The following is an 18,406-nucleotide window of genomic DNA, read 5'->3' on the forward strand; positions in this document are numbered from 1 at the left end:
ATTTTTCAAAACTGGTGTAGTCCTGTCCTGGGCACAGAAATGTTTTGACAGCCACTGCTAAAGTTTAGGTCTGAAGATGTTTTTGGGCAAGGAAAAGAAAAGCAATTGAACTGTGACTTTTGGTTTTTTCACATCAAATGGTGGATTATGATTTGCTTTTTTCTGTGATAATGATTATCAGTGACTGCAGATGTAACATTCTGATGATTTAATAGAAAATGTGTATGAAGACAAAGTTGTTATAAAGGATTGTCTGAAAAATTATAAAGGATTGTCTGAAAATAAAAACATATTCAAAAACTTAATATGTATTTTTAACAGATGTTCAGTGAATGCAGCACCTCAACAGATAACAGAAGCATCTAAAGAAGTAGAGAAATTTATAAAGGGCATAGCTAGAAGTAAAAAAGAGAGAAAACCTGTTCGTCCTCATGTGATTGAGGTAAGAAATTACTTCATTTGTGACTAGGGCATCAAATACAGTTGACTTGATCTTGTGTAAAGACTGCTGTGCAATCAGGAGAAAATTACAGATTCACAGATTTGTCTAGGTTGGAAAAGACAGAATCACAGAATTGTCTAGGTTGGAAAAGACCTTGAAGATCATCCAGTCCAATATCAACTCAACATTTCCCAACTACACCATATCCTTAAGCGCTAAATTGGCCCTGCTCTTAAACACCTCCAGGGATGGGGACTCCGCCACCTTCCTGGGTAGCCCATTCCAACGCCTAACAACCCCTTCTGGAAACAAATACTTCCTGATATCCAGTCTAAACCTTCCCTGGAGCAACTTGAGGCCATTCCCTCTTGTCCTATTGCTTGTTACTTGGTTAAAGAGACTCATCCCCAGCTCTCCGCACCCTCCTTTCAGGTAGCTGTAGAGGGCGATGAGGTCTCCCCTCAGCCTCCTCTTCTCCAGACTAAACACCCCCAGTTCCCTCAGCTGCTCCCCATACGACCTGTGCTCCAGACCCTGCACCAGCTCCGTTGCCCTTCTCTGGACACGCTCGAGTCATTCAATGTCCTTTTTGTAGTGAGGGGCCCAAAACTGAACACAGGAATCGAGGGGCGGCCTCACCAGTGCCGAGTCCAGGGGTCAGATCCCTTCCCTGTCCCTGCTGGCCACGCTATTGCTGACACAAGCCAGGATGCCATTGGCCTTCTTGGCCCCCTGGGCACACTGCTGGCTCCTGTTGAGCTGGCTGTCAATCAACCCCCCCAGGTCCCTCTCTGACTGGCAGCTCTCCAGCCACTCCTCCCCAAGCCTGTAGCGCTGCTGGAGGTTGTTGTGGCCAATTGTTTGAACTCATATATTATGTCCATACAAAGATGTCTGGAGAAATTTGCAAGTTAGCTCTGTGATAAGCTGCCATGTGTTTTACCACAGAGGCTGTCTTCACCCAATAAAATAGACAGTAGTAATCCTGTAGATCATCTGTCAAGCCTTACCCTGAGGTTACTGCTTTTGCATAGGATGTGGAAAAAAATTCTTCCTTTCTCTGTTGCATAAAACTGTAATTTCTTTTTTAGCTGAGCTTTACTTGAAACGTTGGCCAAAAGGAAATAGGGCATGATGTGCAGTTCCTCAGTTGCATAGGAATTTGGTTCATTATCTGAGTGTTCAGGACATTTGGCACAAAATGTGCTTGATTCACTAGAGTTGACAAAGGGTCTGCTCTGTCAATATGCAGATCTGTCTTGATTTCTGTTGAGACTGGAATAAGCTCACAGTTTCCTACCCATGAGGGAAATGATAGTCTGAAACTTTCTGGGCCTCATTTAATCTCAGTCTTGGTGTCTTTCAGTGCCAAATTACTCTTGAGAAGAAATTTATTCGGCATTTGCTTGGGCATTTAGATATAATGAAGTTACCAAGAAGCTTGCTTATGTTTGTGAAGACATGGTCTGATGATAGTTTCAAAGAGGTTTGAGTGGTAGGGGGTTGCATTTGTAGTATTCTTGTTCTAAATTTTAAAATCCTTTTTTAATATGAGTACTGGGTCTCTTGTAGAAATCATCAGAAGTCAAACCTGTGGGAAGTGAAATGCTTACTGGTTTGCAGATCACAAGAAAACTAGTTAATGTAAGTACATTATTGGTTGGGGACATGGGTATCACAGGGCTGTTACTGATACTAATGGTCTATCTTAAGCTGTTACAGATTCTTTCACAATTTAGGAACACACCACTGAAACATAATGTGCCCTTCAGTTCTGCCCTCTGATTGGATTCTTTCCTTAAACTCACCTTCAAACTTTAATTCCTCTGAGTCACCTTTTTTTTTTTATCTTCCTTTTGGTTCTGGCCTGAAAATCATTTAGGTAACTCCACATCCTTGTGTGCAGGAAAAAAAAAAAAAAAAAAAAAAGTTTTGAAGTGGGACTGTAAGGAAGGGTTGAATTTGCAGGGCAGAATTTCAGATAGCTGCAGCTGTTTGTAAATACATTGCATTTTTTGTGGGTTTCAGTTTCTGATTCTGTTTTCAATATCTGAAATAGAGTAGATGGATTAAAATATGATGTGATGACCATGTACTAATGTGGACATAAGTAAAGACATGGCAGGGGAAGCATTCCCATCAAAACTCTTTGGTAATAATATAAGATTTGCACAACTGAGAAGCTGGTATGCAGGGGTGGGTGGCTGAGGTACAGTGTCCATGTACTGTAGTTTCCCAAGGCCATTCTGTGTACTGGATTGCTAATATGGGCACAAGGAAATGTCACTGGTTGCAGTGTAGGTCAAGCGGCAGCTTCAGGGTTTGTGTGTAGCTTGTGTCTGTATGTTTGTGTGTTTGTATGTTTGGCAAAATTTGATTGTTCTCAAAAAAGCCAGAGTTCTCAAATGGATAAATTGTCTCATCTCTGTTAACTGTGACAATAATGCGTTTTTTTTCTTAGGATCCTACTTTCAAACCATGCCAGATGAAGACCCATTTCGTACTTCCCTTCCCAGTGAACTATGTTGGAGAATGCATTCGAACAGTTCCCTACATGGCTGCAGACTATGCAAGGTGGGATGCAGAACCAGCAGGGAGCTTCTATACGTGTTGCATAGCACAAAACAAAATGGAAAGTGTTAGGCTGACCACAGAAAATGGAGTGTTGATAGAAAATGCTTTGCAGTGCATTGCCACAAAATCTTTCCAGAGCAACCTTTGCATGGGTAGGTCCAGAAATGCCCTGTTTTAGTAAATGCTGAGATTAAGTAATGAGGGGCTACTGTCCTCTAACTTGCAAATAATTAGCCCTGCATACTTGGGTGTGTCTGAGTTGACAATCCTATTGCACATAACAAAGTTTTTCATTAAAGTGAAATAAATGGAAATAGTCAAGGAATGTTCCAAAGCAGTGCCACTCTTACGATGTTACCACATTATTCAGCTAGTATGAAATAAAGTATTGTTATTGCAATTACATTACAGTTACTGCTGTAGATTACAGTGCATTGCAAATGGGGATCTTTGTGAACTTTAGAGGAAGCTGAGAATATTACTGTTGTCCAATTCATTTAACATCTTTGCTGTTGATATTTCTCTCATCACAGCCTTCGAATTCTTGCACGGTTGATGACAGCTAAATTCTTACATAGAGAAATCAGAGAGAAAGGAGGGGCTTATGGTGGAGGTGCTAAACTTAGTCACAACGGCATATTTACTTTCTACTCCTACAGGTAACAGTAGGTTCCTTCTTTCCTGTTCATGTCTGAGGGGAGCACTGATTACACTTGCATGTTTCTTATTTTTGACTTAGTTGTAGCTCTTTCAAAATTAAGTGAAACAAAAAGAACAAAATAACAGAAAGTGATTCGGTGCTGATGATGTTGAGATTAATTGCTTAAGGTATATAATAACTTCTTGTTTTCTCTGGTTTCTGTCCTTGGGAAAGCCTAATTTATCTTTGGTGGTAGCAACCATTATTGTGTCTTGGTGCTTAGAAGTTTACTGTCTTGGTACCAGATTTAAGTAAAATTCGCTTTCACTTGTTTCTTCCTGGGTTGAGGGGGCCCTAAGAAAGGGAATTCAAGACTAGTCTCAATTTTAGACTAGGAAGTAGAATGTTGTTCCCTAAGGTCCTGAGACTGGAAATATGCAGCTTCCTTTGGTGACTGGCTGGAATTATCAGAGATTCAGCAGAAAGCACTGCTGGTGATGAGCTAGAACTACTTTCTCCTTTTCCACTTTTTTAGCAGTCCAGAACAGTTACCTTGCATTGGTCTTACCAAAGCGCTTTTGAGTGAAATTTGAGTAATTTGATGGGAGGTATTAAAGACTAGTTATAATCCCCACTAAAAATGTCACATAGAGTCCTGGCTTAAATCATTTTGCTAGACCAAAGGCAGTATAGCACAGTACTTGGTCAGGATTCCTAGCTAAAAAGTGAGCAGCCTTGCCTTGCTATGAAGCTTCAACATGGTAGAACTTGTCCTGGTTAGTATTTCAGTAGTAGTTAACCTGTTGCACCTGTTTTACAGAGAGCAAAAGCATGTGTAGCAGGAAAAGCAACTTAGAGAAGATATGGCATATCATAAGTATTACTATTGTTGATATTAATGACAATTATGCATACTAAGCTGTTGCAGCAGATTGATAGCTCATTGTAAACAGTCCTGGTTTACCATCTTTTTTTTTCTCTGCACACTGTCTTCGAACTACTTTTAGGCAACTGAACTTGCTGCACCTATGGTATCTAAAATTCAAACTATTCCTGGCTTATAACACTTCTGGAAAAAAAAAACAAAAAAAACAACCCCAAAACCTCTTTTTGTACATAAAAAGGAAGTTTATCATTTAGTTTAATCCCCATGTATGTATGTTTCTGTGATGGATAGTAAACTATGAATGGAATGAGAGCAAAGCAATTAGTTTTTCATTTTGTAAGACTGAAATAATTAATTTTACTTTTTTTTTCTTCTTCTAAGAGACCCAAATTCATTAGCCACCTTGAAAACATTTGAAAAAGCAGTTGAATGGGCCAAATCTGGAGAATTCACACAACAAGATATCGATGAAGCTAAGCTAGCAGTATTTGCTGCTGTAGATGCACCAGTAGCTCCTTCAGATAAAGGTATATTTTCACCAGCCTCACAGCACTGCCAATATTTATTTTTAATTCAGAATAAAGGGAAGAAAATAGTTTGCTCAGCTGTATCATATGATAAAATTCATACTTGATAGATGTAAGACAATTGTGGTTTCAATGAAACAGTCAGTTCCAGCTGCCCCCTTTCCTAAGTACCTCATGCATTCAGTCTCTCTACTGAAGTTTTCATATTCATACTGCTCCTTGATGTCAGGTTAATACAGCTAGGATCTGGAGGCAGATTAAAGAAACTTTAGGCTTGGAAAGGGCATTAAATGCAAGCAAATAAAAATAAATACTGGTCTGATCTAAAAAAAGCTGAAGGATTATCTTCCAGACATAAATATGCATATTGACTAACCTTTTGTGCATACTTTTTCTGAAGAAGTTAAAGCATAAAAGTCTGTCTGCTACGGAGGAGGGTGTTATCTTCTTTACATATCTGCATACCTACGATGGCTTGGTATTATCTTCCCATCTTTTCAGTTGCTGACATGTTGTTTCACTTTCCTTGCTTTTTCCTCCTTCCCCTATTCTCAGCTTAATTTCAGTGCAAAACTTCTCTAGTTAAGATACGTTCCTTCCTATATACATGAAGATTAAAATTAGCATTATTTTAATATGTACTTGTATTAGCATTAACTTATGAAACAAGAAAAACTTAAAAGGAAGCTGACAGAACTTGGTTTTGGTCTGGGCAATGGAAAAAAGGTAATCAGTTCTCGATGCTTATGGGTGAAGTGCATGCTTATTGAATGTTGGTGTTTGTGAGAGTAATGATTTACATTCTTCAGTATTTGAACAGGCATCTTAACAGAGCTGTGGCAAATTTAGTGAAACACTGAATAGAAGAACATTGTTCAGTAGGCTGGAAAGTGCTGCAGAGAGAAATACCTGTCCCTTCATACTACTGTTAATTAGATCATTCGGCCCTATGGGAGGACTTGAACAACCTTACCTTAGAAGGTGGCCCTGCTTTGGGCAGGAGGTTGGACTAGTTGACAGATGCCCTCCCAAGCCACTATTTTTCCCATGATTATTTGCATGACAAAAAGCTTTTCTTTGATTATTTTGGAGTTCTCTTCTTGTTCACAGACCTGTAATACTAATTTTAGTACAAAGATACTGTAGGCAAGTATTCCAACAAAAGTATTAAAGCTTTCATATGCAGATGTCTGTGTAGCACAAAAAGATGATCAAACTTTTGTATTGCATGTATGTTACAACTGATTGGAAATTTTAAGTTTGTTGTTATTACCCACAGTAAAAATAGAAGCTTCATGAAATGCAGTTTGGCTAAAATGTTGTTAGAAAGTACTGAGACTCTTTAGAATGAATCTTGTTTAGGTTTCCTGGACCACTGTCACATTTAGATTTTTGACAAACTAAATCACTTGCCAGAATAGGAGTGTGGGTTTTTTTTCCGTAAATAGGAAACTTACTACCTCAGAAAATTAATTTACCCAGTTCTAACCTTTGACAGTTGGTTAACAGATATTATCTCAGAACAATGGCCTGATGGTAGTCTCTCTTCTTGTTTTGTGTTTTTTTTTCCTCTAGGAATGGATCATTTCTTATATGGGATTTCAGATGAAATGAAGCAGTCCCACAGAGAACAACTTTTTGCTGTCAGCAGTGATAACCTGGTTGATGTATCAAACAAGTAAGTCTGTGCTCAATTTCTGAAAGTATTTACTGGAAAAATAGAACAAAAACCTAATTTGAAGAAGAAAGCAGTTTGAAAGTTATCGTAATAAACTGGATTTCTTGTCTTGGCCTTTTGTACTGCTTTCACTATTTGCTTTTGTAACCTAGAAAGAAATGTTAATTACATCCTGCTTGTTGCATTTTAGCAGATGTAACTCCCCCCTACATTCTGAATTTGTGGGAGATGTTTGCTTTACTTTTGAAGGGCCCAGAAAATGTCTGGAGTGTACTCGGACATCCAGCTCCTGTAACTGTATGAGCTGGTTCTTATAGAATCATAACATTTTGTGCTTTTTTAGACTTCTGAATTCCACTTGAGATTTAAGAACTCCACTACTAAAGAATACAAGGTTAAGGAGAGAACTAGTTAGGGCCATGCCTTAGGCGACTGTTATATTGTGATGACTAGGGAAAAAATGTAAATCCGAAAGATGCTGTAAATTCAAACAAGGGGTATATGTATCAAACAGTACTTTTTCCTGAAATGGGAATGTTTTTAACTTGTATAGCAGAGTTACGGGTAACTGAATGCAGCAGCTTCTCATTTGCTTCTGTGTTTTCTTGCAGGTATCTTGCAGTTGGGAAGAGCACTCGTGGTCAAGCTGTACTTGGCCCAGAAAATGCAGATATCACCAAAGATCCCTCATGGGTCAAACGATGAATTGCTGCTGAACATCCAAACTAATATAAAACAAGCCAAATGTGTGTGACTATATAATTAGGATTTTAAAGTAACTTTTCATAGTGTTATGGTCCAACATAAGTTCATGTTGTGAATGAACATAAGTTCATTGCTGCTTTTAACAATGTCCAACAAACCAGTTAAAAGCTGTCTCTCTTGAAATAACTATGTGAAAAATTTTAACCATGCAGTAGTTGGAGCAAGAATTACATGTTCTGTATGGCAGACAGACCATAATATTTTACTGAAGACTCACTCCTCCAATCACATATGAATACTATATAAATTAAATATTTTTGTATATGTAAAACTCTAGAGTATTAAATTGTGTTTGTTTGAAATCATGTCTGCTGTTGGATATATAAAGAACTGTTCTATCTCATACTGACAGATTTCATTCTTTGGTGTGGTAATTCCAGCTTCCTTTGTGTAAGCCACCAACAGGTAGAGGAGCTTTGTGTCAGTACATTCCACCTCCCATCAAGCCAAGTTTGTGATAAATTACAGGGCAGTGGGCAAATCACTAATGAATTAGGGGTACAGGGTATTTTTTCAACTTACCTTGCCAGTTTGGGCACCATTGTCATATTTTGATATGACACAGTCTTGTCTTTAACTGTTTGTCAAGGTCTAGTTAACAGATAAGATGGCATGAGGAAACATTTTTGACTGTGCTTGTCAGCCTAATTTCAAAAATTAAGCTTTATCCATTTTCATCATTATGGGCTTTTTTTAAGACTTGAAGAAACTGAGAGAAAGGAAACATGAAGCAAGGACCAGATTATGGTCTTCTGAATCTCAAGTTATTAAAGTGCCCCCATCCAAAAACAGTTTTATCATCCCTGTAGAAGGAGAAAGTTTCCTGACTTCTAGCCTAATCCTGAAGAAGCAACAACAACCAGTTTTCCCTTGCCCTGCTGTGACTTTTCATCTGTTCAAAAGCAGGTCAATACAATTTCTGACAACTCATGATGTTTGCAACAGTATTTTATTTCACTTCAGATACATTAAGCACATCCTGTAACTCAACACAAAGCTAGCCATCTACACTTATTTTTTGGGTGTAAGTACTCTGAAACAAAGTGCAGTAATGAGTAACTTACAGAGTGCATAGAACAGTGTTGCACTTAACTGTTTAAGGGTTGTATCAGTAAATGGTGCTTATCTATTAGATGCTAGGGTTTGTTTCAAATGTAACAAATACAGGACAAAACCTGTGACATCTGAATATCTTGTTTCACATAAAGTGCTGGTACAATAATTTAAATGTTACAAAACAAAGCTGTAACGATTCTAAAGCATTGTTACTCACAATGTGCATCTATTACTGTAACCTAAAAGTGATGTCTTCAGATGGCTCCAGTTTCTGCTTCCTTGGGGCTGTGCATAGCAACGTGCTCCAGCTGGCCTGAATCTGAAACATCGTAACTAGTCTTGTACTTGGCCAGGATTTTCATCAGTGGTCGCAGCTTCAGCCACCATTGCTCCTTGGGAATCCTGTGTCTGTACCAGGTGTGGTGGGAAAAAAGGATAAGGTGGTTTACTCAGTGGCAGAAACAAACAGATGTGACAATACTAACAGTACATAACCTTCCTTATAAATAGGGTCAGATACTGATAGTTATAGCAGGATATAAATATTGACCCAAAATGGGGAGAAATAAGGGCAGAATATTGAAGGAATGAATGGACTTTAGTGGAAGATGTGCTTTATAGGTAAGCATAATACCAAATTTAGCAAAGAAGCGCTGTCCCACTACTTTGTACCAGAAGTAAAGTAATTCTGTAGGCATTAGGGCAAAGACAATTATGAGATAGTTATTTAAAAGAACAGTGGAGTCCCAGAATTCATAATGAACGATTTCAAAGTACAAGGAGGGTGAAGATAAAGCATGAAGGGTGTTGTTAGAAAAGACAAATGAACAATCAAAAAGAGAATCACTGGCTGAATGTAGGCCAACAAAAAGTGAAGTAAAACAGTTGGTAAATGCTGTGTGTCAGCACTGGGGAGAAGTTACTCCTTTGATGTGGTGAAAGGAAGCCTGTGTTGAGATGTTTAAAATGTAAGCAGTGTATACATACACAAAGTCTGTTTCAGTCTTGAGCTCAGCCACAGGTTGAAAAACAAGGTTGCGTCTACGCATTCCCAGCAAACAGACTGAGTCATCGGTATTGGCAAATATTTTTCCTAAAAAGAATTAAATAATTCAGGATCTTTCTTAATCACACTTGTAAAGGCAAATACCCTTTTTCTGTAATTAAACTGAATAGGAAGCTTACATAGCTTAATTCCAGTTACTGAACATTCAGTGTAATGATAAAACATCAATTAGTACTTTAATTGGGTTAAGTGATCTTCACTTTTTTAGTTTAGCTTTGGTGATTAGCAGGTAAAATACAGTGCAATTAAGCAACAATAAGACTGAATTTTAACATCCAGTTTTAAATTAGATTTTAGTAAATGCTTTACAAAAATTCCCAAAGAAGACATATTACCTTCTTCTGTCTCCCATGTAGCCACCATGAAACAAAAAGGAAGAACAGATGTAACTATATAACCATCATTTCCTTCATGCATGAAAAACTGCAATCACACTAGCATTTTTTTAAAGAAAGACATGAAAACAGCTATCTGATTTATTGACCTCATTTGAGGGGATATCTTCTTACAGCAGGAAGCACAGCAAGGCACTACTGAATAATAAAAACATAAATGAGGGAAAGAAGTATGTTGACTAACAAACTAGTATACATTCATGTTTGCATAGTAGAGTAGTCATATATCAATAGCTAATCAAAGACAGTAACAAGAAAGAGCACCAAATATTTCTGCACCTTTTCGGTAGGTTTCTTTCAGTTTTTTTGAGATCCACTGCATAGCTTTTGCAGAAATTTTTGTCCCGAAGTTTCTATCAAATGGCGAAGGTGCACCACCCTATGTGAAAATTTGTAGGTTAGTTTAGTTATCCAACTAGTATTTGTATCTTTTTATTTCGTCATCTCTGTTTGTGGCCTGCTCTTATCTCCATTTCCCCCATTCAGAAAAACAAATAAACAAACCAAAAACCCCACCACACAAATCAAGCTAAAACATTTAAAATTTGTGTTAAGCACCTGTAGAATTCTTACTGAATCAATAATACTTTTGATAAACAAGAGGGCACTGCTTTCCCTTCTTCCACTTTCCTTTAGTGCTGATCATTAAGCACTGCCCAGCTGTCACACTGCCACAGGGCAACCTAGTTTCAACATAATAGAAACGAGGAAAACTGTTGACAGAGGGGTGTCAGAAGGAGCCTAAGAAACCTTAGTGCTGAGACTAATCTGGGAAGCACAGATCTCCACTGCAGCTACAATGAGGAAGGCCACAATGATGTGTATGTGATACTAAGATGAAAAAACTGCATTAGGACTTCCTAGACTAGGAATTGCTTTTTGGTTTGGTGTTTGGGTTTGGTTTTTGGGGGAGGCTGCTTGCTTTCCACATATTACAGCAGCTTTTATATAGTTCTGGGAACACGTAATTTTGGTGTGGGTTTTTTGGTTTTTTTTTTTTTTTAATTCTCTGTCTATATTATATGAAGTGACTTTTCTGTCCAGCTTCAATGCAGCACGTGGGACTGAAATAATGTGAAGTAGTTCCAAATAGTTCCAAATAGATTGTTTGACTAATACTGGTCTTGAACCTTCAAAATAAACTTTGCTAAATTTTATGGAGGAAGTGCCAACCTCAGCATTGAATAATCTAAAAATATATGAGTAAGGGGAATATACATACAACTTAAAATGACTTAAAAGGAGAGGGAGTAATTTCACTACTAGTACTCAAGGAATTTAGCTGTACATGTATTTTTTACTCTACCTCAGCCTTGGTGACTAGTGTAGCCTAATTAGAAACTTACTGTTTGTCCACTAACAAGCAGTATAGTGAGATAAAGAGACGCAAGGTACAAAGACCACAAGGAGTGGCTCACTACTGTCTTTTCTACAAGAACAATCCATCGGCACATACTTTCTTAATGAAATCTCGTATCTCTCAGGGTTTAGAAACCAGATACATTACAGACGGGCAGATAAGTGTGTTCTAAGGACATCTTACAATAATAAGAAGATAGCTGTGATATTTATTTTAAAAAGTATAATTGTTCATTAATATAGACAGGAGAGGAATAAAAATGAAAATCATTAAGAACCTAATGCATTTTTTCCCTAGATTTTTAGGAAGGAATTGCCATAAAATATAATGCTAACAAAAACTTTAGAGTTACCTACAAACAAAAATCCAGTTTGGTGTTTTGTTTTTTTTTTTGTTTGTTTGTTTGTTTGTTTTTTTAATTTAATCCCAAATTTGACTTGCTTGAAATGCTTGAAAAAAGTATGCTCTTTGTTCATATGCAGTTAAGCTTGTCTGTAATTTTAAGGTCATTTTTACCTGCTGCATGTGGCCCAATACATTTTTTCGACAGTCAAACACTCCTTTTCCTTCTTCAGAATACAGCTGATAAATGAAGTCAGTTGTGTAATTCTCATTGCAATTCTCATTTCTGTAATAAAGAAGGCCAGATACAGTTAGGAAATTTACTATTAAGTAGTGGATGTCTTTACAGCTACTGAATGACAAATGTTTTGCCATTTTCTTAAAACCAGTAATCCTAGCTTGGATATTTTCAACTAATCACAAATGTTCACTTCCATGTAACATGGTCATGATTTTGAAGTCTGCATTACTTTTATTACACTGACATCACTGAGAGGTCACTTGAAATTCATTGTTAAATAAAGTAGTAAAAAATATTATTTTAGGTCTGACAAGTTAATTATGCAGAAGAAAACCTGCATTAAAACAAGAAGTCACGAACACTCAATGTCATCATTTTGCCTCTTATAAAAGCACAGATAATGAATAGTACCTGAGCTGTTCCTTACCAATATTGCAATCATAGGATATTTTTTCACCCTAGTCATATAATTAGTAGAACCTGAACAAATATAATGGTATCCTCATACATCTTATTGTAGTATTCCTTTTCAGCCCTTTGCTATTTGACAGACTGAAAATAAATGCTCAAGAAAGAGAAGATACAGCCTGATTCAGGCTGCCTAAGAAGGTATAATCTTAAAACATGCTGATCAACATATTTTAAATGTTTTGATTTTTGAAACATATTTTATTTTGTGTTATCTCCTAAAATCTAAGCAGGACTTTTATAGTAAAGGCCATATTATATCTGTACACATGTGTGCTAGTTTTCAAACTATCTTTAGTAAGAAAGAATCTACAAGACAAAGCTAATGAGAAAATAGGCTGAAGATAGGACAAAATGTTATAGAGCAAATATATTTACATAGGAAGAAGGAAGTTCAGAACTTGAGCTTCCAGACAGCTCCCAGAATTGCCTTCTGGAGCAACAGCTTTATTAAAAATCTCATGCTAAAGGAATAATCAAGGAACACAGACTTAAGAGTGTTTTAGAGGCCAAACAACCTATGTGGCTGGAAGTGCTCAGCATCACTGATACCTTCTATTAAAACTACTGTTGCTTACCTCAGCACTAGACCACGCTGGATACTGGTTTTCATTTTTTCAGTCAAGTGTTCCACATTAGCCTAGAAACACCAGAAGTATTTTTAACAAGACATACGAAACTCTAATATAACTTCAATGAGCCTGCATATCCTGAGAACTTCTGTAAAGTATTCCACAAAGTATTACATGCAAATTCAGATGACCAATAGGTTTTTGGAGATCCAGGATAATACACTGTGTATGGCTATTCTCCTTCAGCTAAAACTAACTTCTTCCTCTACACCACAAATAACTGATTTTAATAGCAACATGAAGTTGGTTTTCATATGCTATACTGGTAGAGATCAAGTTGGATAACCCCGATATACATAAAAATATAGAAATTACCACAAAAGAGCACAGCTTGCCCTTACTCCCAGTCCTTGCAAAAATCTTCTTATGGATACAGTGATGTACTGCGGTGCTGGTACTCCCATATATGACATGAAGAATATAAGCCACTGAGAAATGAGTGGGGAGGAATTATGATTTGTTTCACATCTGTATTCCTTTCAGGAAAAATTTCTATCTTTTTAGCTTTAGTATTTGTCCGTGACCACAGCTAGCACCAGCTACCTCAGAAGTGTAAAATCCTCATAGTAGAGAAGTACCATATCAGCTTACACTCTAATCTGTAATCCTTAAATCCCAAGATCTTTATTTTAGTAATGCCTCCAAACATGCTCTGAATAGCTCTGGTATCAAAGTCAGTATCTAATGCACCTTACATACTGTTCAGTTCCTGACCTGAATAGCCTTTTAAAACAATGAGATGAGGCAGTATCATAATGGAAAAAGTATTCCCTTCTTGTTTTTCCCTATTTTTGTTTTTCATAAAACTGCCCAGGTCTGTTCATTTACATGTAATTTGAATTTCGGTCAAAAGAATAAAAATGAAACAATTAATCTAGCAATGTTTAATGTCCTATACAATAATTTTGTCATTTAACTGAACTTGATGCCAGAATAACTGGGTATATGTTCCTTTATATAATACGGCAGAAGAACTTGGAACTAAATCAAAGTGCTACTGACAAGCATAGCTTTTAGATACAATCTAAAGTGGTTTTTTTGACTTTGTTACACGAGACATCTACTTCAAATACACACATTATGCTATATATATGTACAACAATTTTAGGATCTACCTAAAAATGAGGAAAACATTTCTAATGATGTATACCTGGAGCTCTCGAATATCAAACTGTTCTTCAAAGATATAAGCAGCATCAGCTCCTGCCGCAAGGGCCCCCATATTAGCCAGATAACCACAATAACCTCCCATGGTCTCAATGATGAATACACGACGCTTGGTACCACTGGCTGACTGTTTGATGCGATCACATGTCTAGTCAAAGACAAGATATTGCAAGTTTAAATAAAAAAAGTCTGAATTTTTATGGTTTTATATGTCATGCAACTTTGTGTTGGTAGAAGGATTTAAAGATTTTACAAAAAATACATTTAAAAAAAACACAAAATAGCATAACCCATTCGACTATAATAACCAAATAAAGGAATTATTATAAATCATACATTGAACACCACAGTCAAAATGTTTTGCTAATATCAACTCTTAGCTATTTGCTTCCTGCAAATACTAAAACAAGAATTAATTTTGGTTTGGGCATGAAATTAAAAGTTGTGATAGTTTTCTAACAGATACAAATAGATATAATGGAGCTTTTTAATCAGATCTGATATAGTAAATTTCTCTGCTTTAACTCTGTTCATTACTGAAGAGTTTATTTCTTCTTAATACTGATTTTAAAATTCACTGAATTGCCAACCACATTTAACAGTTACAATTTCTTAAAAGTCCTGAGCACGTACTGCCCTATTCTTTACTTTACAATAGTCATATCCACATAGATATAATTCTTTCAAGCACTACTGGAGAATTTTTGTTAATGTTTTGGGTTTTCTATGAATAGATACATACTTGATATACAAAGACTGCAATCCTCACTTGCATTTTACTCTGAGCAGCATCACAAATGTCCTCTACAAAGAGATCTGTTGCTTACATGCCACCAATTAACACCAAATTTATAAGAGCTGCCTAAGATTGCTGGGGGACAACAGAGGAAAAACTCCAATGTGGTAGGACCTAGGAAACTTAGGAAAAGGTAGAAATCTAGGAACTAGGTTATTATGTATCTACAGATTTTAATAATACTCAAAAAGCTATTTGATAAATTAATTTCCTAGAATTAATTTTTTTACCATTCAGTTATTTAAAAGTAATCAGATAATGTATTTTCCTTTCAGAAAGCAAATAAAAAGATACTATTTCCTCCTTTGTCTTAAAAATAAATAAACCAGTTATACCACATTTGGTGATAAGAACTTTATGAAGGTGATGTACCATCCCTACACCAGCTGTTTAGTAAAAAAAGAGAAATAAAAGTACCTGAGAAGTTCATTATCTTGAAACCTGAATTATGATAATATTAAAAGATCCCCATGCCTTACTGATTTTTTCTTAATGTGTAATTGCAGATGCTGTAATATTTCAGGTATTTCTGTTTCACAGATATTTATAACTAGAACCTTCATTCAGCTAACAGAAAATAATACTTCCAAGCTGAAATTAAGACTGTGATCAATACAGTCTTTAAAAATACACCTAAGAGAGCACAGAACAAATAATGAATTGATATGTCAGAAAACTTAAAAACAATAAAAAACTAGAACTTCTAACATAATGTTTAATGCACTGAAGGTCTAAAACCAGTGTATTTATTTAGGTCCAGCTACTAAAAGATACATGTAGTTTCATTTGTATGTATTTTATGTATATATTTGCATTATGTGCATGTTATACGTATACATACACACACATGTACACACACAAGTGCAGAATTCAAATTTATTTAGCATATGGATTGACATTCTGTTATCCTAAGCAGAAAGCACATCCATAACAAACTACATCACAAAAGCTTATGTTGAACTTCAATCATTTTTTCCAAATGATGCCTTCTTTTACCTGCCTTGGATTTTACAATGTCCCCAAGCACTTTATTTTCCCCTTCCAGATATGGTTTCATAAGAATTTTTGCAAAATACTGGCTTCTGGCATATGGTAAACAGTAATAAAGTTATAAAAATCCCCATTACTTTTAATAGTGGCAGGTGCAGCACTGAAGCACTTATAACACATTTTTTAAAAGCTGCCTGGAACTGGAGGGATATGTGTTTAGCTTACGTTATTAAAAAAAAAACAAACAACAAAACAACACCCAAACCAAAACACCTTAGCTTCAGACACTGAAGAATGCAAAGATTTCCTTAATTTTGAGAGACCTAAAATATTTGTAAACTACAAGCTTTCTAAAAAACGTTTTCAGGCTTCTGGTAGTAGAATGAAATTTTCTGCCTTTTGAGAAGCTCCAGGTTTTAAGCAAGGATGCAAATCAATAGTTGCTTTGGGGATTGCTCACTTCAGATTTATTCAGAAGGATTTCTATCCTTGACTATACAAAAGACACAATAGAAACTTTCTACTGTTCTTGCTCTCTCAGAATGACTGAGCCAGAAATACCCAGATACAAAAATGACACAGATGTATTTTAAAGAATCATTAAATCATATACTACTCCATAGGCTGGAATGACCAAAGTTCAAACACCTGATGCAGGTTTCAGAAGTTTTGAACATGAAGGCATGGTGATGTTTTTGAGTACTCTTCAGAATTCCACTGGTATTTGAGCTTTCATATGAACTGAGACAGCTTCATGAAAAATCTGATATTCAGAACTTCACCAAATCAAGTGTTCTTTTTTTACATAAACTAAGCATTCGAACCATAATGAAATTCAACAGATACAACCGCTTTTCTTTTTTACTGAATTACTGAAAGTCGTACAAATTGCAATTAAAATTACTAGTAAGGACAGGAAGCAGCAATATATGCGATAATTTTTTTCTCCATTGTGTTTCCATGTTTTCATTTTTACAGGTACCTGTTAGAAGTGTTATCAGTCCTAATTATCAGACTTAGCCTGACATTTATACAAGTAGAGAAGCAGGTACCAGCTCATGGATTGGTAAAAGTACCCGTTTCCTGCCTATGAACATATCGATACTATTTACCCACACTACATCTTAGGTCATCTTTGCCCCAGGGATGCTGTATTGCATCTCATGAAGACCAGGCCATAGTATATTCTGACACAGGTCTTTCAATTATCTGCTGGAGCTTTTTCACTCTATATAAATAAATAACGTTGTATCAGAGCAGAAAAACAAACCTGTGTTTCTCAAAGCCCTGGAACTCTATTTTGACTTTCTTGGCCAACTACTTCATAATTAGTTAGGTGGATCGATAACAAGGGGTTTGATAAAACCCAGAGCTGTTCAGAGGTTTACTAATTTGTTTGCATTAGACCTGAATTCAATTCCCTTTTGTGTGGCTACAGCAGACTCTGTAGGACAGTAAAGAACTTGAAATATAGCAGTTGTACCCAAGGGAAAAAGCTATGGCAGACTAAAACTAGAAAAGTGATTGTTCTGACTAAAATGGAAAACTCACTCACAGTAAGTTCTGGCCTCATATTGTTTAGTTAGCAACAGCGACACACTGAACCGCTTATACTATGCATGCATTTATAGGCACTTATATATATTAAGCCTAATGCAGTCTATGGGATTATTCGTGTATTTAGTGTTAACCATGTACTTAAAATGCTCTACTGCATTGAGCTCAGTCATCAGCCCATGCAATAAATGTGGCATTTATTTATAAAACATGTGCTTTCTTCTTTCACCTAAGTTATGATGAAGAGCTACACAAGATATAAAACAAAATCAAACCAAGCAAAATATTTTATTCTCAGTAAAAGAAAATGCCCTAAGCACTAATGCAGCAGTCTTAGATAGCAAAACAGAATCCCCAGAAGTTAAACATTCAATGAAATTAATTTTTATAAGCTCTATCTTTAATCAGTCTTGGAAAACATTTTAGCTATAAAACATAGGAAAATTACAGTAACTGAATTATTTAGTAACTAGGTCTTTAGGTATCCTCATCTTATGCATTTTATTGTCTTAACTTTTAAAAGATACACAGTCTTACCTCCACAATAGCATTCAAGGCAGTGTCGGCACCAATGCTAAAGTCTGTGCCTGGCACATTGTTGCTAATAGTAGCAGGCAACACACAGATAGGTACGCAAAACTCCTCAAAGCAGGAACGTGCCTCGTATAGCTGCAGACAACTTTCATAGGCCTGAAGCAGTGGTACAAGTATGAGTGATACATTCCTCGTCTTTGGATTGCTCTGCTTATGACTCCTTGCATGTGATGGTAAATTTGACTGTCCATTGGCCCAAGTAAATACAATTGGTGAGATTATTTGGGGGG

At 36.4% G+C, this 18,406-nt stretch overlaps 2 protein-coding genes across 6 annotated transcripts in view; one reads left to right on the forward strand and one right to left on the reverse strand.

The window, feature by feature from the left end:
- Window positions 1-7,814, forward strand: part of PITRM1 (pitrilysin metallopeptidase 1) — a 29,299-nt gene extending 21,485 nt beyond the window's left edge. For both annotated transcript variants that reach the window (XM_026842505.1, XM_026842503.1), the window contains exons 19-25: window positions 322-442; window positions 2,015-2,086; window positions 2,904-3,016; window positions 3,550-3,675; window positions 4,924-5,069; window positions 6,645-6,747; window positions 7,359-7,814. In XM_026842505.1, the coding sequence (XP_026698306.1) occupies window positions 322-442; window positions 2,015-2,086; window positions 2,904-3,016; window positions 3,550-3,675; window positions 4,924-5,069; window positions 6,645-6,747; window positions 7,359-7,452 (775 nt within the window). In that variant the 3' untranslated portion in view covers window positions 7,453-7,814. The remainder of the gene's footprint in view (window positions 1-321; window positions 443-2,014; window positions 2,087-2,903; window positions 3,017-3,549; window positions 3,676-4,923; window positions 5,070-6,644; window positions 6,748-7,358) is intronic.
- A 628-nt stretch (window positions 7,815-8,442) lies between these two features.
- The window catches only part of PFKP (phosphofructokinase, platelet), a 40,015-nt gene continuing 30,051 nt past the window's right edge, over window positions 8,443-18,406 (reverse strand). Inside the window, exons 15-22 of one of the 4 annotated variants that reach the window (XM_026841749.1) lie at window positions 18,120-18,272; window positions 14,223-14,387; window positions 13,019-13,080; window positions 11,906-12,017; window positions 10,309-10,408; window positions 9,970-9,975; window positions 9,556-9,661; window positions 8,443-8,976 (exon numbers count right to left, since the gene is read on the reverse strand). In XM_026841749.1, coding sequence (XP_026697550.1) covers window positions 8,823-8,976; window positions 9,556-9,661; window positions 9,970-9,975; window positions 10,309-10,408; window positions 11,906-12,017; window positions 13,019-13,080; window positions 14,223-14,387; window positions 18,120-18,272 — 858 coding nt within the window. In that variant the 3' untranslated portion in view covers window positions 8,443-8,822. The remainder of the gene's footprint in view (window positions 8,977-9,555; window positions 9,662-9,969; window positions 9,976-10,308; window positions 10,409-11,905; window positions 12,018-13,018; window positions 13,081-14,222; window positions 14,388-18,119; window positions 18,273-18,406) is intronic. The other 3 variants (XM_026841751.1, XM_026841748.1, XM_026841750.1) reach the window with 3 other exon arrangements.

The sequence above is a fragment of the Athene cunicularia genome (genome assembly GCF_003259725.1).
Source record: "Athene cunicularia isolate RWA chromosome 2 unlocalized genomic scaffold, athCun1 chr2_part1, whole genome shotgun sequence".
NCBI classification, from domain to species: Eukaryota; Metazoa; Chordata; class Aves; order Strigiformes; family Strigidae; genus Athene; species Athene cunicularia.